The following is a 26,729-nucleotide window of genomic DNA, read 5'->3' as shown; positions in this document are numbered from 1 at the left end:
CTCATTATATGCAATTATTATTTTGATCAGCATTTCCTTCTACTTCATTCACTAATACTTAGTTTAGTCCTTTACGTTTCTTTAGATCCACCTTTCGAGTTCAATATTTTAACTTATGAAATATGAAACGCAGCTTAAGTGCGATTGAAAACCATTTATCTTCGAAGGCTTCCTTCTTACTGGCGTTCAAATTTTTCCGCCACTTGGACGTCCCGAAAGATAGTTCGCAGAACGTACACTCGCGGCGCTAGAGGCGCAGTTTCGTCTCGCCCGGTCTGCGGTGTCGCGCCTCTATCTTTTGAGGTTAGTCAGTGGCGGTGCGTCCAATCAGAGTCAATCAGAGTTGATCAGGGGGTCTTGGGGGGTCTGTGCGAGTCCAACCTGGTCGAACCGCGGTTCTGTGCTGCAGTTGTTCCGTGGAGTGCGTGCGTTTGATGGGTTACCTTTTATGGTAATTCAAATTCAAGCAACAAGAAAACATCGATGAAACCTGTGATGTTCTAATAGCAGATTGAAAAAAAGGACCTTCTGAGAGCGAAAAGTAAGTGTCCGAAATCTCTCGCCTGACCCAGCCTTTTCGTTCGTTCTTTCTTCGTCGTTTCGACTTTCCCTTCGTTTGCAAAGTGATAGCACTTTGTAAATATAAAGATGACGGCATCGTCATGAATGAATAAGCGGCCTGTTTCACGCCGCGGATAATCATATTTCACGAGTGTCGGGCACACCTGAAGTGCGCCTGGAAATCCTTTCGGTACTTCGCGAGTGAGAATTTGTTTTCGTTGCGACGATAAGCGCTATGTTACTCAGCTTGAGGATTAAAGCGTGGGAGATCTCGCGTAGCCGCGCCTCAATTGCATTTCATTCCTCCGCTTGGGAAACAATTTAATTCCATCGTTTTAAGTGTCCCTTTTCCCTTCTTCTTATCTTTATCTTATTCTCCCTTGCGTAGCTATATATATCTGTTTAACATAAACACGAAACCGATCCGATATTCTAGTAAACGAAATTCTGAATTGAAACTGTTATATTTTCGGAGTGTGACCCGTGAAATTAATCGATTCAATTGTTTTATGCGAAATCCTATCCGAAATATTAAAACAACGTGACAGGTTGACTCAGTCATTTAAGAATAGTTTCCCTCTCAGTGTGCGCTGTATTTATAAACGAAGCTACTAGTTTGCCCCAATTTTAAACATTAATCGTGCCACATTGTTTCTGCGGAGGATGCTTCTACAGAAACATTGTGTAAAATAATTTCTCAGTGATACAATCTATGGATTATCAAGGATGCTTTGTTTTTTTTCTCTTTCAAGCAATTGTATCGAACAATACATCCTCTGTGTATCAACTTGTATTCACTACCAATTGTCTTATATCCCCTTGAACGATAAAGAGTATCTAATATTTAAATATCATGCTCCTGAAAGAAAACTGTACATTTTATTTAAGAGAAGCGAAATCTAATCTTGAGAATATGCAGAGAAAATAACATTTTACTTTAATACTGTCAGAATTCACATAATAAACGAGGAGGAACAGGTTTTTACCACTTCCTTATATCTGTTATCTGCAGTTGTGTGTAAGATTTATCTACAGGCACTGTATGTAAGACGAGTCATCACATATGTAATACCTATTTTTTCTTGGAAGGTAAAAATAGCCATTGGAAGCATGTTATTTAAGAATTTCATGAGTCAACAGTTACTGGAAACATTCTTATTTCCCTAAAACGTTTGCCACTATAATTATGCCGATGCTTAATAAAGGAGTGGCACGAATCAGTTGAATCGTCACCATTTACTTTATTAAAGTGTCTTTTGTATTTTTGTAATCCATGTTATTGATTTAGTTTAAACGAAGAGCCCTGTATTATAATTTAGTTTTAGGCATAGACTTAGTTTTACTTTAATACTCTTGAGCTTTTTGTTCAAATAGAACTTTCTATACTACAATTTGTGTTTATCTGCGCAGAATGTTTGGCAGCTTGGGATGGATCGTTACAATAGCGATTATATCATCGCTGGCAAAGGCGAATTACCCGCCTCCGGAAAGACTGACAGGAATGAATCCTTGCATTAGCAAACAGACGTGTCATGAATGCATACAAACACCTCATTGTGCTTGGTGTGCTGCACCAGTAAGTGTAGATCCCAATATTTTGCAATAATTTACAATATTTTACATTTTTATCTTTCTCGTAGAAATTTCCTGAAAAGCGGTGCTTCCTACCAAATATAAATACCAAAATATTTGCAACATGTCCGACGGAATACACATGGAATCCGGACAACGTTTTCAGTATGACAAGACATCGCAATTTAACGAAAGGTGGATATACCAGTGTTGGTGCTGGTGGTTACGAATATTCGTATATGAATTCTAGCTCCTCTAGCTCTAGCTCGCAGTCGCATAGAGAAAGTAGCAGTAGTATTAGCAGCAGCGGCAGAAGGCAAGAAGCTGTGCAAATATGGCCGCAGGAAGTTAATTTAAAACTTCGAATAAGTGAGTCATTACAGCCCCCATTTATTTCCGCATAATTTCAATAAAAATGGCAACCCCGATCTTAAATAATATCTGTATTTTTAGATGAGGCGCATAGAATGACCTTTGCTTATTCACAAGCAGAAGACTACCCAGTTGATCTGTATTATCTTATGGATCTCAGTAAATCGATGGAAGACGACAAGAAAAAATTATCCGACTTGGGTCAGCTTTTAGTAGAAAGTATGAGCAAAATTACGAGCAACTTTCGGTTAGGCTTCGGCAGTTTCGTTGATAAGGTTGTGATGCCTTATGTTAATACAATACCAAAGTCGTAAGTTTCCCACAAAGGTTTCGTCAATGTATAACATATAATAATGCTTTTACACGTCGCGCAAGGTGTGCATTTATAAGAAATACAGCCATTTCTGTATTCCAGGCTACTAGAACCATGCGATGGGTGTGCAGCACCCTACGGATACAAAAATATTATGACACTATCCCAAGATACTAGTCATTTCGCAGTGAGTAGATAATAACTTTACGTTCTAACAATCTCTTTGTAGAAGCTGTTATTTATTCCCGTTATTTCCGCAGAACTTGGTACGAAATGCTTCGGTGTCTGGGAACTTGGATGCGCCAGAGGGAGGATTTGACGCGATAATGCAGGCTATAGTATGCAGAGGAGAAATCGGCTGGCGTGAGAAGGCTCGTAGACTGTTGGTATTTTCTACAGATGCTGGTTTCCACTACGCAGGCGACGGCAAACTGGGTGGAATTGTAAAGCCGAACGACGGCGAGTGCCACTTGGACAGGGGTGGGCTCTACACGCACTCGTCTTTGCAGGACTACCCAAGCATCTCTCAAATTAATTTGAAAGTTAAACAGAACGCCATTAATGTTATATGGGCTGTCACCGAGGAACAAATAAACGTATACAAAAGACTGACTAAACACGTGGAAGGATCGTTCGCTGGCAAATTGTCGGACGACTCGAGCAACGTTGTAGAATTGATTCGAGAACAGTACGACGCGATTTCAAGCTCCGTTGAAATGAAAGATACGGCCAGCAGCGCCGTGAAGGTGAAATACTTCTCCAAGTGTTTGGGCGCAGGACCGCTTATCGAAACTTCGAAATGCGATGGTCTGAAAGTCGGGACGAAGGTCGAATTTATCGCAGAAATTGAGGTCGCAAGTTGCCCGGAAAATAGATCGGAATGGAATCAGAAATTTGATATTTACCCAGTAAGCATGGGAATATTTTATATTTCACGCACATTTCATAATAACGGGATTGTATTTTAATATGTTGATGCGTTAATGTTCTTCAGGTTGGTATCAACGAGACGCTTACAGTAAACTTGGAAATATTATGCGACTGCGAGTGTGAACGCGAAGGGTCTATGTACGAGCGAAAATCAGAGGAGTGCAATGGTGTGGGGACTTTGAAATGTGGCGTTTGCGAATGTTACGATGGATTCTTTGGGAAACGCTGCGAGTGTAGCCCCCATCAAGAAATGACCGGATTCGATATACATTTACAATATTGCAGGCCTGACAATACTTCTTTGGTAGATTGTTCGGGAAGAGGTACGTGTGCTTGTGGTCAGTGCGAATGCGAGGAAAGAGAGAATTCTGAAGAAGTAAGTATACCCGTGCTAAAGCTAAAGTCGCTTTGGAGCTTTTAATGTTACCCCCGAATTCTTTCCAGAGCATATCAGGCCACTTTTGCGAGTGCGATAACTTCTCGTGTGATCGAGATCAAGGTTACTTATGCTCGAATCATGGAACTTGCGAATGCGGGCAATGCGTCTGTAATGCTGGATGGACTGGACCATCCTGCAATTGCAGGTCCTCTAACGAAACTTGCATCGCGCCAGGAACTACGAATGGAATATTGTGCTCAGGACACGTGAGTTATATAAAAGCTCGTCGTATCTCGCGATTTTAATGCAACCTTTCTTGCGATTCTAAGTATATCCAATCATTTCATTTAGGGAGATTGTGTTTGCGGTGAATGTATCTGCCACGAAGAAGGCAACATGCGATATTCTGGCAAGCATTGCAACAAGTGTCCAACTTGCCCGAGCCGTTGCGAAGAGTTGAAGAACTGCGTGCTGTGCCAAATGTATGGCACTGGAAACTTCTCTGATAAAGAAGAATGCGCGAGGAACTGTAAGGAATTCGTTCCCGAACCAGTGGACACAGTGACACGAGACGTCGACAGAGACGAAGAGCTATGCATCGGCATAGACGAGGACGATTGCAAATACAACTTCGTTTATTATTATAACGAGACAAATTGTCTGAAAGTACGAGCACAGAAAGAAAGGGAGTGTCCGCCGCAAGTCTATATGCTGGGCATAGTATTAGGCGTAATAGCAGCGATCGTTTTGATCGGCCTTGCATTACTACTTCTGTGGAAGCTACTGACGACCATACACGACAGGAGAGAGTTCGCAAGATTTGAGAAGGAAAGGATGATGGCTAAATGGGATACGGTAAGCATCTTCTCTTTTTCGCCGGATACAATCATGCTACTAAGTCCTTTATTGTATCTTCAAACAGGGAGAAAATCCGATCTACAAGCAAGCCACTTCGACGTTCAAAAATCCAACATACGCTGGGAAATGAGAACTGCGAGAATGATTTGATAGAGGAAGTAAAACCACAATGCAGTAAATTATGTCTTTTTTATATATAAATTTTAAATTGGTAAATATTTAAATGGAAAACGAGAAACTTTATTATGCAGCAGAAGAAGCTTTAGCCGTAAATAGGGTAGTTTTTAACACTGTAACTCGTAAGTATTTAATGGAATCTAATGTAATATGAAATTTTCTCGAACTATGCATTAAGCAAGATATTATATTACTGCCATATAACTTAGACTGCTATGAATGAGTATGCGCGTATGTATGGTAAGTGTAATTTATATACAAGGGATAATGATTTCTATATAACGGGGGGGGGCTGTGGTGCAGAAATAAATATCTGCACGTAAACGCGCTAACAATAACGGTTCTAAGATTTTTACAGTCTACTTTAGCATAAATTTTATATGCAAGTGCCTTTTGTCTCCCGACAAGAAAGTTTATATAATGTTTTAATTATCTTTTTCTACCCTGAAATTTACTAGAAATATTAATCTCTTAGAGGGTTTCAGCCGCTCTGTTGGAATTGTTATGCAGGAATGCGAGGATGTCTTCTCTTAAATAACATGTCCACTCGGATTTCTCATAATTAATATATTCGGTGATAAAGATACAAATAAGGCACACTGAATATTGTGATATTGCAAGATCTAAAACGTTATACGCAAATGTGTATTTTAAGGAATGATGTTTAATTGTTCTGTTCTCGTGTCTTCCTTGTTCTCACATGTATTTTAAATTTTAAAAAGAATGATTTGAAAATGTATGTAGGGAATTGTATAAATGTATAAAATAACGGTATGCATAGTAATAGGTATAGATCATTTTGCAACTGTTAAAAACCTTAGTAATTTCACTTCGGAAACATCTGCACAAATATTACGTAGATAAGAGGCCGCAATATTTTATTGCCTATTATCTACGCTATACGATACGAATAAGCATACGTTTAACAAAAGATTAATGCAGCTCTTCGAAAGAGAGCTAAATCAACATACAGAATGTATTAAAAAACGCACTACTTTCGTAATAATATTAATCCATTTTAATTGTAATTAATACGACGTGTGATTCAACACTTTTACATTTTACTCGTATTAAAACGTTTAAAAATAAGCTCTCGGAATAAATATAATCAACGTCCAACTAAATTTTGTTCACAATGAATCTCGGCTACAATAATTTGCATTTCCGCGGAATCGCCTACTTTGTTTAAATCTTGTTATCGATAATGACAAACGAACCATCAACTTATCGCATCATCTCGTAAAACAATGCAAATACTCGCAACATTGTATCACCACGCGTTGACAATGTATTTATTTTTATGTGCGCATTTATACGTTGACTATTGTAGCTTTGTTCTCGCAAATAAACTATTGTACTTCTATATAAGTACACTTTATATGACACATAGCTTAATGTTACTCAACTCCGGCAGAAATGTAAAGTAACTAAATCGAACACAAAGACTTTGTGCAAATAAATAATAAAGCGATATACAGTAATAATAACGTTAATTGTAAAATCTGATTTTCTTTTTTTTTCTATAAATATACAATATAATCAGACTATCACGTCGCAAAAAAACAAGCTCTTCTGTTCTATTTGCTTTGTAAAGATTAATATGAAGCAATGTACTCTCCGTCGCGAGATACGACGTTGGCAACTTATTTGTCAATGGAGTTGATATAAAGATACCAATTTGTATACAAATTCGGTCGTACGATCAGAACGAATTTTACGATAAACAGTACAATTTTGCGCGACATGAAAGACCCTTATTCAACGGTATTTGATACAATCTTATCTTTGCAAAGAGATTGTTAGCGTCTTTAGATAAAAAAATGATAAAAAGATAAGCATAGAGAAATAATATATCTCTGCCATATTGACAAAGCAGCCGAGCGCACGTAGTGTGCGTACGTAATTCCGTGCAATCAAATCTAATTAACTATTTTTCAACGATGATGTGTCAGGTAGAAAACCTATATACAAATGACGAAAGTAAATTATCAATTTTGTTGGCGGTGCTCGATGCTGCTAAAGACCACTGTGAATCTACGTTACGTAATGCATCGCACGAGCGAATATGTAGATTGTTGATCGTTGTTTGCATCGATTCAGTGCAAATAACGTTGTACGAGAATGAGTTAACTTCCTGTTATTCGTAGACCCAACGAATGACAATGATCGGTTCGTATGAAGATGAAGAGTACGTGTCGCGACTTTTGCAATGCGATCAAGAGTCGGTAAAAATGTCGGGAAAGAACGGTTATTTCTACGTTGCCTTTGGCGACAGAATTTGAAATTCGTTTTGCCAAAGTTTAACGAAGCAGTCGGCAATGTTCAGTAATCTGTTAATGGTACAGGTCAACTGTGCGCGTTCAGCAAAATCTAGTACATACGTAGGTATGCAGTAGGACTTTATATAGAAACTGGGCTATTTCCAGGGACGGGGCACTCGATCATTTGCACCGTTACTGATATGGTAAAAGTGAAAACCTGAAATTGCCTCGACCTCGCGGGATAAGTAGAATGAAATGATGAAAGAACGACCTGTAACGACCGTAGAGCACAGGCTTTAGTATACTAACAAAACAACCATATGCGCGATCACCGGTTCGGCGTAACGCCGTTCGAAAGGCAACAAGGGAAAAACAAATTCGCTTCGCTGCCAGTTAGGCGAACCGTTCTACCTGCTTGCAGGTTCATTGAATTCCATATCTCATTTCGCAAAAAGAATCGTAAAAAGCATGCTATTCCAGGCTAATGTAAGATCGCGCAATATTTAAATGATAGTTCTTTCACTCTATAGATCCGCCAAGTGTTAAAAATGCTGACGCATGACCGCGAGGGGGGGGATTCAAATTATCGAGTCGCCTGAAAAATTACAAAAGCATTCATCTACTATTTCGTTTGATTCCGCGAAATGTAAGTGAAACACTTAGTTAAATATTCGTGTGCATAATATTTGCTACTGTGTCAGTTCGAATAGGTATGTGAGAAAATATTTCGCACAAATGTTGGTTGTTAAAAATTCTCAATTATATTAGAAGAGTAAAATTATGTAATGTTGCTGCAATTGAAGAGAAATCAGGGGCATAGTACCCCCATTCGTCAAGGGTAGTTCGCTAGCAGTTTCACCAAATAAGAGATAAAAAATAAGTTATCAAAGAGAAGAGTTCCGAATTAGAGATAAGTATCTAAAAGAAAAGAAACAAATAATGGACCAAAGTCAGCCGTGACAAATGGAAACTTAGAGACATCTGTAGACAATTTGCTATATCGACACATGAATGTTGACAATGGAGATGTGCCGTGTCTAATATTTAAATACATATTCACATTGTAGCTGCCTTAGCGTGCAGTGGGAGAATAACAATTAAGAGAATTAATTTTAAATCGTGCACGGTAAGACACGGCATGGCGTTCGATTACTATCGCGAAAGATGACTAAAATTTCCGGATTTACGCAGTTCCATTGCACGTTGTGCGCCGTAGAACGGTGTCTTGTGTCGCGGCCGTCACGTGTGTTGCAGAATAGACGGAGACAGGGAACGTAGAACAGCGTTGGAGCGCGTACGCAGCTACGTCAGTAACACGGTAAAAGACACGACGTTAACTGGACACCGGCTGGTGCTGCCGAGAAAAAACGCGAGAGGAGACAAAAGAAGCCCGGCGACTCGGAAGAAAGGTATCCGCAAAATCGACACAAGGGCGAACGCGAAATAACGCGAGGGTGTACAATCCCTTCTTCGTCCCTCCCTCGGTGATTTCGTATCGTTCCCTTCCTCTCTTTTTTCATCGTGTGCGCCTCCCCTCTACTGAGGCACGCGCGCGCGCGCTCCACACTCTCTGTCTATCTCGTAACGTTCTAATCGCTCGTTCCTTGTCAGTCTCTTCGTCGCAGTCTTCAGTCCCTGTCCTTTCGTTTATATTTCGTTCCGTCCCTCTCACTTTCTGCTCATTTTTTCTCTCTTCTGCCAGCCCTCCGCGTACACGCGTATCTATCTCTCTCTCTCTCTCCCCCCTTCTTGCTTCGTTGTTGGTGGTAAAGCAGAAGAAACCCCCGCGATCGCTCGTTCGTTCTCAAAAGTCTTACTCTCGTTGTCACGCGCTAAAAATACTCCCGCACAGTCTTCCGAGGGTGTACCATGCCAAAGGAGAGCGAGAATTAGGACGATAAAAGCAGTCAACAACACCGACCTGGAACTGTCATGGAACGGTTATCGAGAGTGGCATGTTATTTCCGATGGATGAGAAACGGTACACCTCCTGATACGAGCGAGGCGGCCGCGAAGGACGAGCGGAAAGCCGTCGAGCTCGAGCAGTGTCGGAATGTCGGGTGCAATTTCGAGGCATCGCGGCGGCTATGCGGCATTCTGGAGAGTATCCTTCTTTGGGAGAACTCCGTGAACAGTATCTCCGTCGTCATCGTGTTCAACATACTGTTTTGGTGAGTTCTGCCCTGCGGTGGGCACCACTGTGCGTCATTCCAGGCTTTGTAACGTTTATCCGCGACGTTCGATCATATTCCGCGATTACCGTTCGTCCACCGTGTAATGGATACCCGTTGCAGCTTAAATGTCGACCCAAGGGTCCGGACGGGAGCGACTATCCGCGGGATTCGAACATCGACAATTATCGTGCATATAGCTTTTTCTGTTATACAATTCGACGGTCGCGGGGGATTTGCCAGTGTTTTCTTATGGTAGAAGGCTGTTACGCTGATTTAAATAAGAACCGTGCGTTTAAAGGGCGCCGCGAGACACCAGCCAGCTGATCTTGTAACGCTTTACGAGTAATCCGCCTTCTGGGTCAAGGTTTGTTCGAGCGCGCGCGTGTGTGCGTGTGTGTATGTGTGGTGTGTTTCGGCATCCGACAGTCGGTTGTAAATAACAGTATCGATGCTTGTGCGCTCGGCGATCCTTGGCATTTACTCGTGCATTTTTCCTTCGCGATAAATGAATGAAGAACGTCAATCACATGACGCTATTTACGCATACTACGGGCATATTAGTTCGAGATACGTATAATCGGTCATTGATGGGTTTCCTCTGGTTACGAGCAACACACTTCGGAGTCGTCCCTTTCCCCCGCGATTGCATTTACTCGTGACACTCGTGCTCGCTTTGTCGAATGAATTGCATCTTCCCTGCCCTGCGTATTTTCCCACCGGACCCATAGTGCTGTTCTAGATGGCAGTACGTGTTATTGATAATTAAAAAGTATAATCGCCGCGCAATTGCCGATCGGCACCGATCGGCCTGTCGCGGCAACGGTTACTACTTATCGTTTTTACGAATGAAATTCTCGCGCTAATGAATATCATAGAAGATATGCATCGTAAATATTTTTTCCGCCGTTATACTTGATTCAACGGCAATCATACATTCAGTGCCCAATCGTTCATTCGCGCGTTTCACAGAATATTATTACTCATATAAGGAAAGATAGAATTAAGATAATTTTCTTCGGAAGTTTAGATATCATTCCCGATTATCGGCGCTTCCAAGGACCTCTCTGACTATTTACATAATGCAAGCTTAAACAAAATTAATATTCCAGAACCATAATTTTTTACTTTTGCTCTGCATTCAATCGTTCTGAATTTACAGTGCTATTGCATTAATTCTACAAATCGTTTAATCAAAAACTGTACAATATTGCTGTTCAATGACCAAAGAAAATACGAGGTATATAAATCACCGATAATGCCATTAATTTATGTATTCACTTTCCAGGGGAATTATTGTGCTTGAGGTCCGTGGCTTTGCCGCAGCCAGCAGTGCTGCGCTGGTCGTAGTCCTCTGCTACAGTACTTTAGAAGCCCAGGTGCGAAAAGAAAACAGAGCTGTAGATGCAGCTGCGTAAGTATTATAAGCTCGATTAACTCTCGTACTTGTGAGATTCCGGGCTGACCGAGATATGTATATTTCTAGGTCGTACGCAAAATCGGAGCAAATCGAAAAGATAAAGAAAAAAGTAAAATCTGCGATACACAGCCTGAAGCAGCTGAGAAGAGAGCAGCTAGGAGTGGTAAAGTTTCATTGATTGATCGTACATTAAATAGGGATAAACAGTTTAAACGTTATTAATGCATATCTCTCTTTACATCGTACGTACAATATTTATCATTTCCAAATGTCAGGCTAATCCTTAACATTAAAAATGGTTTTAGTTTTACACTGCTGTATGTTCTCTGTCTTTTGGTTTATGGACCATTGGTCGCACTATAAATGGTATACTTCTCGCATATACAATATGTATGGGCATTTTACTCGGACCTGCATTATTATTAAAGCTACCCAACAAGATGATATCACATAAAGGTGACTAATATCGCATAAAGCTCTAAAAGGTCTTGTGCTTGTTAACAATATAATAATAATATTAATGGCATGCAAAATACGTCGGGATTGACGTTTAATTTGACAACTTTTTTTTATGTAGAATGGGACAGCGAAATCGATGAATTTCTGCCAGCTGTAACCGAGGACAATCTTCAGGTTCTTACTAGAGCAGGAGAATCAGGGGATCAATCTCCAACGCCGACTAGCGTGTTGTCTGATGCTCAAAATGGTACGACATTAATTGTATTAGCATCTTTTATTTAAAACTCCATTCGTTTACAAAAAGTGATTTTGAAGTATGCTCTCTAAATTGCTCGCCATTTCTTTTTCTACGTATATTGAACTTACCGATGAAATAAATACTTCTTTTAACTACAGAATTCTTTGACGACGAAGATCTTATGGCTCTAAAAATGCCATCGCACGAAGATGGAAGCACTGACGGCGTAGAAGCCTCCGAATTAGAGCTCAGTGCCGAAGAAACTGACGTTGACGGTGTTAAGTTTCAAAGTGGTCATTTTCAGAAAGGGTCGTACCACAGAGAAACGCCGGAACTTGATCTTGATCTTGAACTGGACCCTCTATCAAGGAAATTAATTACAATTAGCCATAGTGACGAGAGTGGTAGCGAATTCGAAATAATTGACAGTCAGGAGATCGATGACTTAGACGGCGCATGAGAGCTGCGGACGCGCGAGCTGCGAAGTTATTATGCAGAATAAAATTAAAGGCAATTGATAAATTTAAATACATTTTAATTGAGCAATGATCTGTGTAAAATAATAGCTTCGATTGAATTTTAGCTAACCGTTCCAATTTATTCTACGAATATTCCCGCGAAGCTATGCGTGAGGATTTTTTTTCAGTATTGTTGCGAAAAGATCGTTTGTTTCTTGACGAAAGATGCCAAGTATTTTATTAAGCCCCTAACAGCTTTAAAAAATTTAACGATTAGAGCTAGACATGTTTTGACTTTGTGCAAATGATAGCTTCTCGGTAGTTTACTTAGCTTGGTGTATACTTACGAAATTCTACATATACGCGAGAAAAAAATTCTACCACCCCTGCTTTTATTTTCGACTTATGCAATTTTCGGTGCATACACAAAAACCCGATTGTCGTGAAAAGGGTGGGAAAAACGAGGATCGATTGAACAAGTAACATTTGTCAATTTAAATATTACTTTGACCTTCGTGGAGGAAAATGGTTTTGTCTATATGTATGACACATAGGAAATGTTTATCTGTAAATTATAATTAAGAAGTTAGAAACGACGATATCCGTTATACATGAGGTAAAAGAAAAACGAATAAAAATTATCACATCATCAGCTCTGTTTTTCATATTGCAAAAGTGACGTGTGAAAGAGAATCTATCAAAAAATAAATTTATATTTCATAAATACTCGGATGTGATTTTACGTTCTAATGAAGCTACGAATGGTGGTTTAATTCTCTCGAGTATGTTGAGGTACGAAACGGAGTAGAACTACATACTTTATTAATTACGGAGATCTCATAACTGAATTCTAAAACTTATATCAGAAGAATTGGTTACGACAATTGTAAAAAATACATGAACTTGGACAATGATTTATTGTTAAGAGAACAAATCGAAAGTTATGAAGTAGTATTACTTCAAAGTCGATTAAAAATTCTTTGCTGTAAAGCCACTATTAAAAATGATACCGCTTATGTAAATATAGTCTTAATGATAGTACGTACGTACGTAAATTTATACTAAATTTCGAGATATTATTCTATCAGTTTTACCCAAATTTTGCAGAAATTTCTGATTTCACTTTATATATAATACCTTATTCTAATAATTTATATAAAAAAAAGAGGATCAATGTGCACGAATTATTAATGCTACAAATTGCGGGAGGAATTAAGCGTCTATCGAAAGAATTAGGTGGCTTAAGAAATAAACATAAATCTTTAGTCTAATCAGTATCGGAAATAATCATTCTCTAGTCATAATAACCATATTGTTTTATTATACTTGTGACGCATTTGTAACTTATTCTTACAATCCTGAGGCAATCAATGTAAGTGAAATGTGTATGTAAATAGTACAAAAATACAGAAACTATATTTTTGAATTTTCTGGGCAAAATTTGAGAAAAATTGATCAATATTATTCGGAGAACGTAATTGAAATTTGCGTTTTACCTTCCTACTTTTATTCTGCATAAGAGATATCATGTTTAAAGTAAATCTGTCATAATTATTTTGAATAAAACATCGTTAATTTATTTAAATCATTTACTCTACGAATGATTATCGATTTTCACTGTAACTCCATTCAGATTCCCTCGTATATTTACGTGCACGCAATACATAATCTATTTAGAAGCAAAAACTCGTGTTTTCTCGTTAATATATTTTGCATTTATGCGTAATTTATTGGTAAGATTATTACATATGTATACATGGATCAATGTACACGTATGTTTCCTTTGCAACATATTGTGTGATGAGTACATATTATAATCAAACGATAACAATAGGAGAATGGCAAAAGATGTAAGAGTCATATTATTACGAAATTATGTACAATGCAATATTACATTTACTTTTTTATCTGCAACGTTTTTATTATGTACATATATTTTCTACATTTCCAAGTTCATTATCAGTTAATGGACATCTGTATTCATTAATATTCACTTCTGCTTCTAGCTCACCATTCATACTTAAAGCATTTTCCTCTTCATTACAGGCGCCTGACGTATCCTTCTCTCCCGATGATGAAATAGGTTGAGCATTTTTTCTTTCTGGTAATACCTGTAAGAATGCTTCCTGCCATGTTTTCCCTTCGCTAATTCTAAGCACAATTTCGAACACTGAAATATTTCTACACATTATTTGAATTCTTTGGGTTGGCTTTAAGTTTAAAGACGTACCATGGTCAATGGTTAAAACCTTCCTGGCTTTCATTTGTAAGAATTTGTCTAGAGGCAGTCTGCCGTGCCTTATTCCGGCTTGTATAGCTACTTTATGACAGAGGCCCTAAAATTGTAAGCGCTATATAAGAAAATTTATATGAATCGAGCGAGCTAGCTTACCTTACAACTATTATGATCAACAAGACCACCGATAACATACACACAATCATGTTCCAGATGGTTGATAACGTTCTGCGACTCGCTAGTCAGATATATAAGTTTGTCTTTCGGATAAACATCCAAATATGATTCCTCGTGAAATTTTACCTACGAAATGTATTTTGCCTGGTTAATGCAGACTGTGGTAGTTATATTTTAGAAGGATTGTTATAGTCTAGAAGACTCCGTCGTAGCAAACGGGTTGATGAAGCGATAAGAAGATTAAAAATGACGACGTACATCCCAATTTTCGTAGCCCAGATGCTTTTGCATATCTTCCCTTGATTTCCCATTGAAGCTAGTAAGAGAAAATTGCATCGGCGCGAGGGCCCTTCTATTTAAAGTGTAACATCTTAATATTTGCTTAGATAACTTTCCAATATCTTTGTCAATCATTAGATCGTCGAAAGATAGATCAATAGTCACTCCAACTTTACAGTCGCTATCTGCCATCGTACTTTTCTTTAATGCTTTCCTCGATGGGCCGAGGTCTATGTTGTTTGCACGGGCGAATGCTCTCTTTTGTCTTACTTTCTCTCGTTCCCTCATTCTGTAAAATCAAGTTTAAGCATTTACATTAACACCTGACTTGCCAACTGACCATCGTCGAATTTGTGTAAAGGATGTTTAGTAAAGATTTGAGGAAATAGGAACCTTCTCTCAACCTTTCCTTCCAACCATTTTGCTCTTCTCTGCACTCTTTTCATCTGACGTTTACTTAAGCTTGCACTTAATCCCAACTTGTCGTCGTCATTATGATAAATTTCTTCGTCACGAACCTTTAAACATTGCGTACCATCTTCTGCTTTCTCCATGGTATTCGCATCTTTTCCATTCTCCATGTTTTTATAAAAAAAAAACGGAAATAACAGACTCCTGTTTACGAGATACTTAAATACTGATAACTACTGAACTATTATCTATGCCGCTGAAGTAGAGTTGCATTGCCACGATAAATTTTTTAATGTATTTGGGCGCGAAAGTTGCAAGCATATTTTTAAAATGTTATAATATATAATGTGGTGGTACTTTCTTTATTCATTGTAAAAATATTAAATATTATTCCGCTTTATTTCAATTATTTTCATGGAAGAAGCTGGAAGCAGCTTAACTCTTTGATTGTACTAGCTAGGGAATTAAAATACTATTTTCAAGCTTGGCAAGCCTGTTTACTAGAATGGGTTTCTTGATTCTCGAAACGTCGAAATCTCGAAAGTCGAAACCCAAAAACTTTCGAGTTTCGAGAATTCGAATCTTTGCACTTTTTTTCGCGATTTGAAACTCTCGAAAGCCAGATAAAAAAAGTGTCAATCCTTGTTTACAAAAATTTCTTAAACTTAGAGTATTTTCGACAAAAGCCTCTTAATAGGTTCAGTATGGGATTTTTTATTACTTCTAAATTCTGTTTTTTGTCATACTTGCCTTAATTCTTTTTTTCTTAACTTTTAAATAAATTAATATTAATTTAGTATTATATATCGGTAATAACTTAAATAATACAACCATTTCTAGCTCTCAAAACCAATTAGCGCGAGTGTTGTCGGCTGTGTAAAATCATCTATATTTTCTTATTTTGTTTTCTCTACCTATCCCACTAATATTATGTTGTTCAAGTGATGTATCATCTAAAAAAGTAGAAGGAGCTTTTCTAACTTTTTCATATAATATATCACGTACCTTGTTCAAAGGGTTATTTCTGATAAGATTTTTTAAGTAATCTGTCTCGTTTCCTGCCTTATCAAAACAAAGATCATGCAATTTTTCGAAAACATGACAAACAGTAGCACCTGCTCCATATAATATTTTAGATAAATCTTTCGGTTTAAAAAGTTCCTTCTCAGTTAAGAAGTGATTTAAATAATTTTCTTTATTAAAACAAGATTCATGAAAATTTCTTAAAATAGAAGAGGCATTATTTCCCGCCATAGTTAATATATCGGATAAATTACCGGGCGTAAAGCCTGCATTACAAAAATCGCCTAAAAACTGTTTTCGTTCCCCTTTCTCATCAAAGCAACAATAGTGAAAATCTTTTAAAGCAGAACAATTATTAGCTCTTGCTCCATGCAGTACCTGAGATAAATTTCTAGGCATAAAACCTTCTCGTAAGAAACGCTGTAAATACTTTTTTGTTTCCCCTATAAAACAAAAATCATGAAATTTTTCTAAACTATCTACTGCTCCAGTCAGTATACTGCATAAATCACACGGCCTAAAACCTGCTTTATGGAAATCATTTAAAAGTTTTGTTCTTTTTCCTTTATCATTAAAACAAAGACTATGCAGTCCTTTTAAAACAGACGGAACACGAGCCCTTGTTCCACATAAAACACAGGATAAATTACTTGGCCTAAAACCTGCCTTATAGAAATCATCTAAAAGTTTTGTTCTTTTTCCTCCGTCATTAAAACAAACACCATGCAACTTTTCAAAGGCATCTTTAGCTTTAGCTCCTGCTCCAGTTAAAATACTAGATAAGTTACGCAGGGTAAAACTTTTTTCCTTATCTTTTTCCTCAACAAAATGATTTAAATGCTGTGTTTTGTTTCCTTTCTCATCAAAAAGTGCATTATATAGTTCTTTAAAAGCTTTTGCAGCATTAACTCCTGCTCCACCTAAAATACTACATATATTATTTAGACCAATTTTCTCTTTTTCTAGAGTTTTTAAATATTGCGTTTTATTTCCTTTTTCATCAAAAAAAGCATTATATAGTTCTTTAAAGGCTTTCGCAGCATTAACTCCTGCTCCACCTAAAATGCTAGATATATTATTTAGACCTATTTTTTCTTTTTCTAGAGTTTTTAGATATTCCGTTTTATTTCCTTTCTCATCAAAAAAAGCATTATATAGTTCTGTAAAAGCTTTTGCAGCTTTAGCTCCTGCTCCATGCAAAATATCAGACACATTAGATAGCTTTATTCCTTCCTTTTCTAGGCTTTTTAAGTATTGTGTTTTATTTCCTTGCTCGTCGAACCAAAAATTATATAAGCTTTTAAAAGTTTCCGCAGAATTGGCTCCTGCTCCACCTAAAATGCTGGATATATTAGATAGATTTATTCCTTGTTCTTCCAGAGTTTTTAAATACAGTGTTTTATTTCCTTGTTCATCAAACCAAAGATTGTGCAAGTGTTTAAAGGCTTTTGCAGCATTAATTCCTGCTCCATGCAAAATACTAGACATATTAGAAAGATTTATTCCATGTTCTTCCAGAGTTTTTAAATATGGTGTTTTATTTCCTTGTTCATCAAACCACAGTGTGTATAAGTCTTCAAAAGCTTTTGCAGCATTAGTTCCTGCTCCACCTAAGATACTAGACATATTAGATAGATTTATTCCTTGTTCTTCCAGAATTTTTAAATACAGTGTTTTATTTCTTTGTTCATCAAACCACAGGTTGTACAAGTCTTTAAAAGCTTTTGCAGCATTAGTTCCTGTTCTACTTAAAATACTCGACATAGTAGGTAGATTTATTCCTTGTTCTTCCAGAGTTTTTAAATACTGCGTTTTATTTCCTTGTTCATCAAAGAAAGCACAGTATAGTTCTTTAAAAGCTTCAGGAGCTTTCGCTCCTGCTCCATTCAAAATGTTAGACATGTTAGGTAGATTTACTCCTTGTCCCTCCAGAGTCTTTAGGTACTGTGTTTTATTTCCTTCTGTATCAAACCATAGGTCATACAAGTCTTTAAATGCTGTAGGAGCTTTCACTCCTGCTCCATTCAAAATGCTGGACATATTAGACAGGTTTATTCCCTGCTCTTCCAGAGTTTTTAGGTACTGTGTTTTATTTCCTTCTGTATCAAACCACAAGTGATATAAGTCTTTATACGCTGTAGGAGCTTTTGCTCTTGCTCCATTCAAAATGCTGGACATATTAGATAGATTTATTCCTTGTTCTTCCAGAGTTTTTAAATACAGTGTTTTATTTCCTTCTGTATCAAACCACAGGTCATATAAGTCTTTAAAAGCTTTTGCAGCATTAACTCCTGCTCTATTTAAAATACTAGACATAGTAGATAGATGTATTCCTTGCTCTTCTAGAGTTTTTAAATGTGGCGTTTTATTTCCTTCTGTATCAAACCACAGGTCATATAAATCTTTAAAGGCTTTAGAAGCACTAGCCCCTGCTCTACTTAAAATACTCGACATATAGGATAGATTTATTCCGTTTCTCTTCAGAATTTTTAATCTTTCTTCCTTAATTAAAAAATTTAAGAACTCATCGAAGCTAGGTGTATCTTCTCTACCGGCAACACATTTAGCAAATTTGAATTCCTCATTGTTAACGGTACTTACATCCATACGCGACCTCTTTGAGGCTATATTATCTTTGTCTAGAATAGAACGCCTCTGTTTTCTAGAGCTAGGACTAGCTTCGAAATTTCTCCTAACTGAACTCCTTGAATGACTACATTGTTTGGATGGTGTGGTTCCAGCATCTCTTAACGACTTCGAAGGCACTTTGCCTAACATAAAAATTACCTATAGTTTTTCATTATCTCTGTCTTATTATTACATGGTAGCGCAAGAAAGTAAGTTATTTTTTATAACTTACTGTATGAGTCCAGAGTATTAGACATAATACGTTAAAAGATTGCAATAATGGATATAAATTAGCGTTCAGTATGATCCAATAACTTTCGCTATCAATAAACTATTGGCAAAGAAAACTATTACCGCGGGAATTGGCGGGAATGATGGCGCTCGTGTCAGGGGTGTTCTAGTGATCCTCTAGAGAGTGATCGGTATTGGGAAATACTGTGAGAGCGCCATCTACTATAGTAAGCTCTGTAATCGGGTCAATCGCGTTAGAAGTGGGAGAATTCTAGGTAATCCTATGCGCCACCAATGTAACCAATGCACGCATTAACTGAAACGGCGCGTTGTCTATGCAGTTTATGCACTTTATGTGCGAAACGGAACGCACCCGATGTGACCCGATGTGACCCTCCCGAACCATGGAAGGGGGAGGCCGCGCGCGCGCAGTTTTCGTTTCGAATAATACTAGGGACATTACAATAGCGAATCAGAAACGTTGGTAGTTGATTCAATATTCCCTAGTGAAAGAGTCATCTAAATGAAAATCCAAATCATCTTTTTGTGGTAAAAGCAGACGATTTTTCTACGGCAGTTAGAGGCGCGTTTTGTGCAGCGGGAGTTTCTGTGAAGCGGGAGAATGCAAGTTGTTGGAGTCGACGGTCGTGTCGTCGGCTATTTGTTTTGCTTCCTAATCCTCCAGGCGAAGCTCACGAACTCAAGGACCTCTTGGAGGCTCAGCGCTGACAAAGTCGTTAAGACAACAGACTTCGTGAGTACAGTCGAGGATGAACCTATTTTCGATATCCTGGCGAGCAGCATCAGTGTTGGGAATGGGCAAGCTTGGAGCAGAACCGCTGTTCCTGATACGCACGAGAAGATACAGCCTTACTGTCAGGACTGCAAGACCGTTGTCCCTGGGAGCCATGAACGGTAAGAGACTACAAAGTCTGGTTAACCCCTGGGTAAGAGCATAGAGGCACGCCTGCCTTTCAACCATAACTTAATACTATCTGGCACGGGTTGGATAAAATAGCCTGCCAGCGCCATGATCAACGATGAGGATACAACTCATTAAACTTATGTTCTTTGTAGTTCGTATCGTGCGACTATTATGATGCGCTAATATCAGAATACGATACACTCCCGCGAGCTCATTATTGACGAGGGACGGCTGCGATCAGAGGGACTACCTTTCGGATAGGATTGGGCTCAATGTATAAGAAACAACGAGTACAAACAAATCCTAGAGTGCTAGCCGCTGACTGTCAGCTATTTTTATAAAAGACAGCTTTAAACATTTATTATTACGATCGTAAATAAATGTTTGAAACCTTCTTCCATAAAAATTGTTTATACTCATCGTCCCTTATATTTTGAACTTACAAGGAAAGGACACCATGTGATAGACATCGATTATTGATGAGCCTTGGCATGTTGGATCTATGTCAAAAATAAGTAAACAGGTGTCCTAGCGTTTCAGCCAGTAGGCCTTAATAATAGAGATATTTACATGTAAATTATTAAAGGAGATTCCCCTCGGGAGGAGTCAGGGTGCCTTTTGAAGATGTCCCCAAGTTAAAAAAAAAATTATTTTTTTTTAACGTGGAAACATGTCAAAAGGCACTCCGACGCCTCCAGAAAGGAATTCCCTGCGGGCACCAGGGTAGTTGTGGAATTTTTACCCACTAAAACCCTACTGCCACTATGAAACTTTGAATAATTTACATTTTATTATGAAGGCCTATTGGCTTATTTTTGACATAGCTCATCAAAATCGATGTCTATCACGTGGTCCTCCCCTTGTTAGTCTTATCCAAAAGGATACGTCACGATCGTAGACTTTCCTCGCAATAAAGATATTAAGATATTTAGAATGTTTAAGAGATCTTTTGTATCGTTTGTTAGGTTTATGTAAGGTATGCAATGTTTAGAATATATATGACAGTGTTAGTAAAGAGAAGTAAATAATATGATGATTTACATTTGCACTTTCTTTATTCAAGAATACATAGGTTCGATTTTACTCGTAGATGCAAGAATTGTAGTTGGTACTGCATGTTTTAAAGTTCAGTTATTGTTTACTTCAAATGTATATGTGTACACTTAAATTAGCTGTTGTGCATGTATAGTTATGGCGTATATTTTTCTTCTTCTGTTATTTATAAATAGATATAACAATGTGTTAAATTCTTGGATAGTCGAACCGAAGAATCAGATGTAAATTACACGAGCTATGCAACGCACATTTAGTATACAAAGATTTCTAGTTGATCTAAACAATCTGCCGAAACTAACTCACTCGTTTTTATGTACTTTATTTAATTAGAAGCATTTCTTTCTCTGTTATACTCGAGATTTTATTTCGAACGATTGTTACAATTAATCCGACGTAATTTTCTTTTTCTTCCTGTAGTTAGCATTTGTGTGTGGCTTACTGTTCTTTCAGCGTTAAAAAAGCCCTAACTTTGGTCCCCTTGGCAGACGATTCTCGTCATACGTGTTGAAGGATACACCGAATGCCACTGAGTCCTTTCCTCTAACATCTCAAGCATCAGGCGAACAAGTCATGTGTACTTCTGGTCAGCAATGCGAAGATGTGATCCTAGACTGCGGGAAGCCCGTCAACTTTACTTATTACGACAACTTGCTCGGCGTCGCGAACAGGGACAAGCACCCGCTCGTTCCAGAACCTAACGTAGCACTTATGTTTAAAAAGAACGGCGGGAAAACTGTGGACGTTGACATTGATTTGTTAGAGAAACGCTTAATAAAAGCAAAACGAGAGGTACGGCATGCCTGTTAGAAAATACTGTATGTTTGTAAAGGAGCGATTGGATGCCGCTTGTATAAAATTGTACGTGCAACATGTTTCCTTGAATTTCTTTTATAGAAACCGAAATCTGTTCAACTTTATAATCAAATAGGAAATTTCTGGCGTATAAAGGGAGATGCGCAAAGATCAATTGAATGTTTTCGAAGGGCGCTTGCTGTGTCGCCGCATAACGCGGAGGTTCTCTTAAATCTGGCTAGAGTGTTACTGGTTCAACAGTATCTGGACGACGCGACATATTTAGCGAGACGTTCCTTAGAGTTGCAACCTCCAGATCGCAACGCGTGGGAACAGTATCTTACTCTTGGTCAAATATTCAAGGTGATTAAACGTTTTAGTAAAATATTCTGGTTTGAATTACTGTTGTATCTTTGATATTATGTATTTTGCTTTATTTTTATTTTCTTTTTCATTTTTTTTTATAGAAGAATGTTACAAGAAAGAAAATATCCTCTGCATTTTCGTATTTCTATTTTGTATGTGCATCAGTTGCTTATTCAAACCGAACAAGAGAACAGATTCAATGGATATTAAAATAGTATCTTTCCGCCCACAATGCTTATCACCCGTCTTTTTGTAGGCGTATGGCCATTACCAAGAAGCAGCTATACACTTGCGACATGCTCTGGAATTAAAACCAGACCTTTCTGAAGCAGCCGAGGCTCTAAGCGCGGTAGAGTTACTCCCGACTGCGAGTATACACGTCTATACATTATTGATAATTATATGTTTGGTACGTTGAGATGAGAAAAAAAGCAGAATTACGTTATTTCATTGTAGATATTAATACATTTTGTGGTGAAACGAATAAGTACGAATAATTGATGACTTTTGATCTATAATATATTTAAAATATACTTTTAATATATTGCAGGTGCTTGGAGTACTCTTAGTAGTTCTAAACAATGTAGAATGCGACGAAGATTCTAGTTTAGTTAATGGACAACTTCAACGTCCGGTCCAACGTCATTTTAGTCGCGCTATGGCCATGCGCAGTTTACGGCTTAATGTTGCGCGTAACAAACGTTGCTGATTATTTACTAAAAAAAACTGATAATCTTGTGATAGAATGAAATTCCCAGCTACTGTTATCATTTATCTATCTACAAAGTATTATTTGTAATATGATTTTTAATAATCATTTAGTGTATTAATAATTACGCAATTTATTATAACTACAAATGATAATATACAAATGGAAAACAAATAGCATTTCTTCAATTTGCAGTAAAAATAAACACTATCCTCTATATATATTTATATATATATATAATATCAACACACGGATCACGTGTGTATCATATAATCATTTCTGTATAAGCTAACAATGAAAACGGAATGTAATCGGTGGAATTACAAGATACCTTTATAGTTATACTAAATATTAACATAGGTATTATTAACAACGTTACCCAGCATCATTTACAATTTACAATGACACTAGAGTATGTAAGTAATTCCTTTGCTTATTCTATACATACGAGAAAACCTTAGTTTTACATCTGAAAAAAATAATTTACAGTCGTACAATTTAGGATTTAATATCATCTTTAGATAGTTTATCTTTTTTAATATATACATGAAACATTAAACTTTCTTCACTCTGGCAAATAAAGATATGTAACAAATTTATTCTTTTATTGTTTCGAGTATAGATTAGTTCTCTATCTTCAGTGAATATAGTATTTCCTTAATTTTACATAACAATATCTTTAATTGCAAAACAACTGCGTTTTACTTTCTATTTTTTTTTCCATTTATAATGCATTCCAGCATATATTTTTTTTTACAGATCTCTTTTTCTAAATCTCTGTTAATCTAAAAAATATGAGAATATCATACAAAAATCTTATGTTTGATAATGTAACCGAGTGATCGAACAGAAACTGTAGTACCCCCTCTCCTCAGCCTATCAATACGAAACCGAATCGTAATTTAAAAACTTGATACATCCATAGATTTAGGCCCCACATCTGCATTAGCCTCTTTAATTTTTACTTTATGTACAAACACCGGAAACTAATATTAACTAAGACTGTATACACCATATTTAATTTATAGTCCTTTAAGGGTTTCAACAAAGTATGTATCCATGCAATAGAAAATATTCGGATCACTTTCATCGTATTTTACGTTTAATACTGTGAAAATAATGAAACCTTTTGTTGCTGACAGACTCTTACATTTGTAATACACTTCTTATTTATCTCGTTTTTACAATTCAGACTGCTCCACCTTTTCAAGATAAATCTGTACAAGGCACTAAACTTATTTGGTACCTACTTATATAAAAAATATGAGGTATCGCGCTCATTTTTTCTAATTTATTTAAAGAAGGAATGTAATTATATGTACATCTTTCTGCATTACTAATATAAATAGCGAAAGCCTAAGCAATACAAAGAAATTAGATTTCAATAACATTATAAGATTCTCGTCCCAACTGATCGCAACACGAAACATGTATAATGTAAACGTGAAAATATAATCTTGCACCTTTGATCTAGAAGGTAACGCTTTAAATAACTCAAATGAAATGTTCAACTCTTTAGGTTCAAATTATATTCATATAGGCTCCCGCTCAAATAAGCATTCGATTTCTCAGATCTCCGATTCATGCACTTGAACTTAGTGGTATTAGTCGTTCTGTCGTTGACGTAAATGAAAATAGAAATTTACAAGAATCTGTAAGTACTATAGTATGATACAGTAAGGATCCTGTTCCAAAAATATTGTAGTCCATTCGCTATGCACATAGAAACATCTTTGTCAACAATTACCCTTAAAAGATATCTATATGCGTACATGTCGAGGCGCATGTAAGCACGATGGACATACAAATTAATATTGTGTATGTATAGCCTACGATTCTACAGCACAGCTACACAAAATTTTTAATACAACTTTTAAGGAATTAGAATTGCACCCAACTGGCGTTGCCTACTGTTGATGGTTGTTGAGACGGAGGTTGTTGCGACGCGCTGGCGAACTCTCCCCACTCCGAACTTGGCTGGTTTTGATTCGGAACCGATTTATGCGCAGGCGACGAAGTCGGGGTTTTGGCAGGTGGCGGTGCAATTTTCACACCACCCGGCGGTGGTGGCAAGCCGATGCCTTGGTTCGCGCGCTGCTTCGCTTTGGAAGCGACTTCGCTGCCATCCTTTTTCTATACAGCATAATCGGGAGAAGTTTATAACATATCCTTTCGAGTCAGTATATTAATCTCTACAAAACAAGAGTCTATGAAGCAAATAATCATCTTACAGTAATTTTCATGTTGATCTTTATTGTTTCCCCTTCTTTAAATCTGAGATCTAATTCCTGCTTCGGTTCGTCTTTCTCTTTCTCTAACTGCTCTTGATTCTTGACCCATTTGAAATGGTCTTGAAGCGCGACATTTAAATCGAAACTATCCGACCTATCCAAGAACCCGACGCCGATGAAAGCGGACCTCCCATTATCGTCCTGAATTCTCAGAACAAAGTAACGAGAAGAATCTGTGACAGGTTCGACCGCAATTCCTGGATACGTTTCAATTGGGCATTTCGCAAATAGTTCACCGGTGACTTTATCTTCAAGTTTTATAGCTACTACGTTCCCCTGAGATACGAGGCGCATACGACCAGTCCACGAAGGCTCTTGGAGATTCCAATCAGCTGCTCTATAAGTACACATATAGGACTCATAATTGTCAATCGCTACATTGAAATACAGTGTACAATATTATTAGAAGCGCACTCTTGTAAAAAGAATTAATATTTTTTATATTCTTATAGAAATATATTTTCTCGTTTAACAGTGTTCAGGTATCTGACTACCATACATTCCGAAACTTTTCGATGCTAGCGGAGTTTCAATAATTAGAGCGAAAGTTCTGCAGACTTTTACGAATTACGAGGCAACGAAAATTTTACAATATTGCATTCCAGATGTAACAACGACGCGTTATTCCGTCAACAATTTCCGGTACAACATTTGCTGACGTATGAATTGTACGGGGCTGCGATTAGTGAGGGAACACATGGTACGAAGATTCCTTGACAATAGCGTGAGAAATGTCGCGTTATAAACATGCCTTTGCATACGCTGTTCTTTCATGAAGGTCTAACATTTTCGGTGGTAATACGTGGAAAGAAAGAATCAATCATACCGATAACCCCTATTCGTTGACCTTGGCGGTATTTTAAACACAAATACTTCGGACTTAACGAGCAATACACTCTCGTACGTCTCCATTGTGCTTTTGACAAACGCGTAGAGAAAGCGCGTACGTTTGAGAGCTGAACTTGACGAAGTGCTATTTGAAAATTCGTTTATATTTTGTGACGAATCTCCACCGTGATTTGATAACTTTATCTCTAGTCACGCCTCCCATCCCCACACAAAGCCATTAAACCACAGATTATTTCACTAGCGATAGTAGATTGTCTTCTGTTGCGCGATTCCGTGGGGGATTTTAAATTAGACGGAGGGTCCGTGTCCGTGGAGCGCTGAAGCACTCAGCTCACGAGTTTGCGCGGGAATTTCAATGATGGAAGAGAAATGGAATGAAACACTTTCTGAATACTTTCTAAGATTGGATTTTAATGGACAGCTCAATGTTGACTGTATTGCTAACAAGTTCGATCTGCCGTTTCTACAAAGTCGCTCCTCGCTTGTGCTCTTTGAGCGCCCTACTCCTTTGACTCCGGGGCGTCCGTCGAAGTTCCTCTTCAGGTCCTTTCGACCAATCAAAACGATAACATCCTTCAAGTTTCGAA

At 37.6% G+C, this 26,729-nt stretch overlaps 6 protein-coding genes across 11 annotated transcripts; 3 read left to right on the top strand and 3 right to left on the bottom strand.

The window, feature by feature from the left end:
* Window positions 1-330: 330 nt before the first annotated feature.
* On the top strand, window positions 331-6,545 carry Mys (position-specific antigen beta subunit myospheroid). The gene is made up of 10 exons (XM_076815034.1): window positions 331-541; window positions 1,972-2,137; window positions 2,202-2,502; window positions 2,587-2,815; window positions 2,921-3,005; window positions 3,079-3,726; window positions 3,813-4,124; window positions 4,193-4,393; window positions 4,479-4,982; window positions 5,050-6,545. The coding sequence occupies exons 2-10, from the start codon at window positions 1,973-1,975 to the stop codon at window positions 5,113-5,115; spliced, it is 2,511 nt and encodes an 836-aa protein (XP_076671149.1). The 5' UTR covers window positions 331-541; window position 1,972; the 3' UTR covers window positions 5,116-6,545.
* Window positions 6,546-8,640: 2,095 nt separating this feature from the next.
* On the top strand, window positions 8,641-12,821 carry LOC143370226 (uncharacterized). Its single transcript, XM_076815038.1, has 7 exons — window positions 8,641-8,832; window positions 9,276-9,594; window positions 10,883-11,008; window positions 11,081-11,177; window positions 11,320-11,470; window positions 11,592-11,720; window positions 11,870-12,821. The coding sequence occupies exons 2-7, from the start codon at window positions 9,356-9,358 to the stop codon at window positions 12,169-12,171; spliced, it is 1,044 nt and encodes a 347-aa protein (XP_076671153.1). The 5' UTR covers window positions 8,641-8,832; window positions 9,276-9,355; the 3' UTR covers window positions 12,172-12,821.
* Window positions 12,822-14,064: 1,243 nt separating this feature from the next.
* Window positions 14,065-15,577, bottom strand: LOC143370227 (tRNA methyltransferase 10 homolog A). 3 transcript variants are annotated; one of them, XM_076815039.1, is made up of 5 exons: window positions 15,255-15,577; window positions 14,841-15,150; window positions 14,562-14,708; window positions 14,400-14,505; window positions 14,065-14,339 (listed from the first exon to the last, which is right to left on the bottom strand). In XM_076815039.1, the coding sequence occupies exons 1-5, from the start codon at window positions 15,440-15,442 to the stop codon at window positions 14,092-14,094; spliced, it is 999 nt and encodes a 332-aa protein (XP_076671154.1). In that variant the 5' UTR covers window positions 15,443-15,577; the 3' UTR covers window positions 14,065-14,091. The 3 variants fall into 3 exon arrangements, with proteins under 3 accessions (XP_076671154.1, XP_076671155.1, XP_076671156.1); XM_076815040.1 differs by having other exon boundaries at window positions 14,065-14,280; XM_076815041.1 differs by having other exon boundaries at window positions 15,266-15,408.
* Window positions 15,578-15,812: 235 nt separating this feature from the next.
* LOC143370223 (uncharacterized) lies at window positions 15,813-19,293 on the bottom strand. 3 transcript variants are annotated; one of them, XM_076815032.1, is made up of 3 exons: window positions 19,156-19,293; window positions 16,958-19,066; window positions 15,813-16,819 (listed from the first exon to the last, which is right to left on the bottom strand). In XM_076815032.1, the coding sequence occupies exons 1-3, from the start codon at window positions 19,178-19,180 to the stop codon at window positions 16,155-16,157; spliced, it is 2,799 nt and encodes a 932-aa protein (XP_076671147.1). In that variant the 5' UTR covers window positions 19,181-19,293; the 3' UTR covers window positions 15,813-16,154. The 3 variants fall into 3 exon arrangements, with proteins under 3 accessions (XP_076671147.1, XP_076671148.1, XP_076671146.1); XM_076815033.1 differs by having other exon boundaries at window positions 15,813-16,561; XM_076815031.1 differs by having other exon boundaries at window positions 15,813-19,066.
* Window positions 19,294-19,601: 308 nt separating this feature from the next.
* Window positions 19,602-23,045, top strand: LOC143369518 (tetratricopeptide repeat protein 17). Of its 2 annotated transcripts, XM_076813555.1 has the most exons (5): window positions 19,618-20,069; window positions 21,621-21,924; window positions 22,030-22,290; window positions 22,550-22,702; window positions 22,844-23,045. In XM_076813555.1, the coding sequence occupies exons 1-5, from the start codon at window positions 19,777-19,779 to the stop codon at window positions 23,000-23,002; spliced, it is 1,170 nt and encodes a 389-aa protein (XP_076669670.1). In that variant the 5' UTR covers window positions 19,618-19,776; the 3' UTR covers window positions 23,003-23,045. The 2 variants fall into 2 exon arrangements, with proteins under 2 accessions (XP_076669671.1, XP_076669670.1); XM_076813556.1 differs by lacking the exon at window positions 22,844-23,045 and having other exon boundaries at window positions 19,602-20,069; window positions 22,395-22,693.
* A 482-nt stretch (window positions 23,046-23,527) lies between these two features.
* Window positions 23,528-26,372, bottom strand: LOC143369519 (NECAP-like protein CG9132). The gene is made up of 3 exons (XM_076813558.1): window positions 26,120-26,372; window positions 25,234-25,630; window positions 23,528-25,135 (listed from the first exon to the last, which is right to left on the bottom strand). Exons 1-3 carry the CDS (start codon window positions 26,203-26,205, stop codon window positions 24,884-24,886), a joined length of 735 nt encoding a protein of 244 aa, XP_076669673.1. The 5' UTR covers window positions 26,206-26,372; the 3' UTR covers window positions 23,528-24,883.
* Window positions 26,373-26,729: the final 357 nt, after the last annotated feature.

The sequence above is a fragment of the Andrena cerasifolii genome, chromosome 6 (assembly GCF_050908995.1).
Source record: "Andrena cerasifolii isolate SP2316 chromosome 6, iyAndCera1_principal, whole genome shotgun sequence".
NCBI classification, from domain to species: Eukaryota; Metazoa; Arthropoda; class Insecta; order Hymenoptera; family Andrenidae; genus Andrena; species Andrena cerasifolii.
Note: the sequence above shows the minus strand (reverse complement) of the source record. Positions and strands in the feature narration are given on the sequence as shown.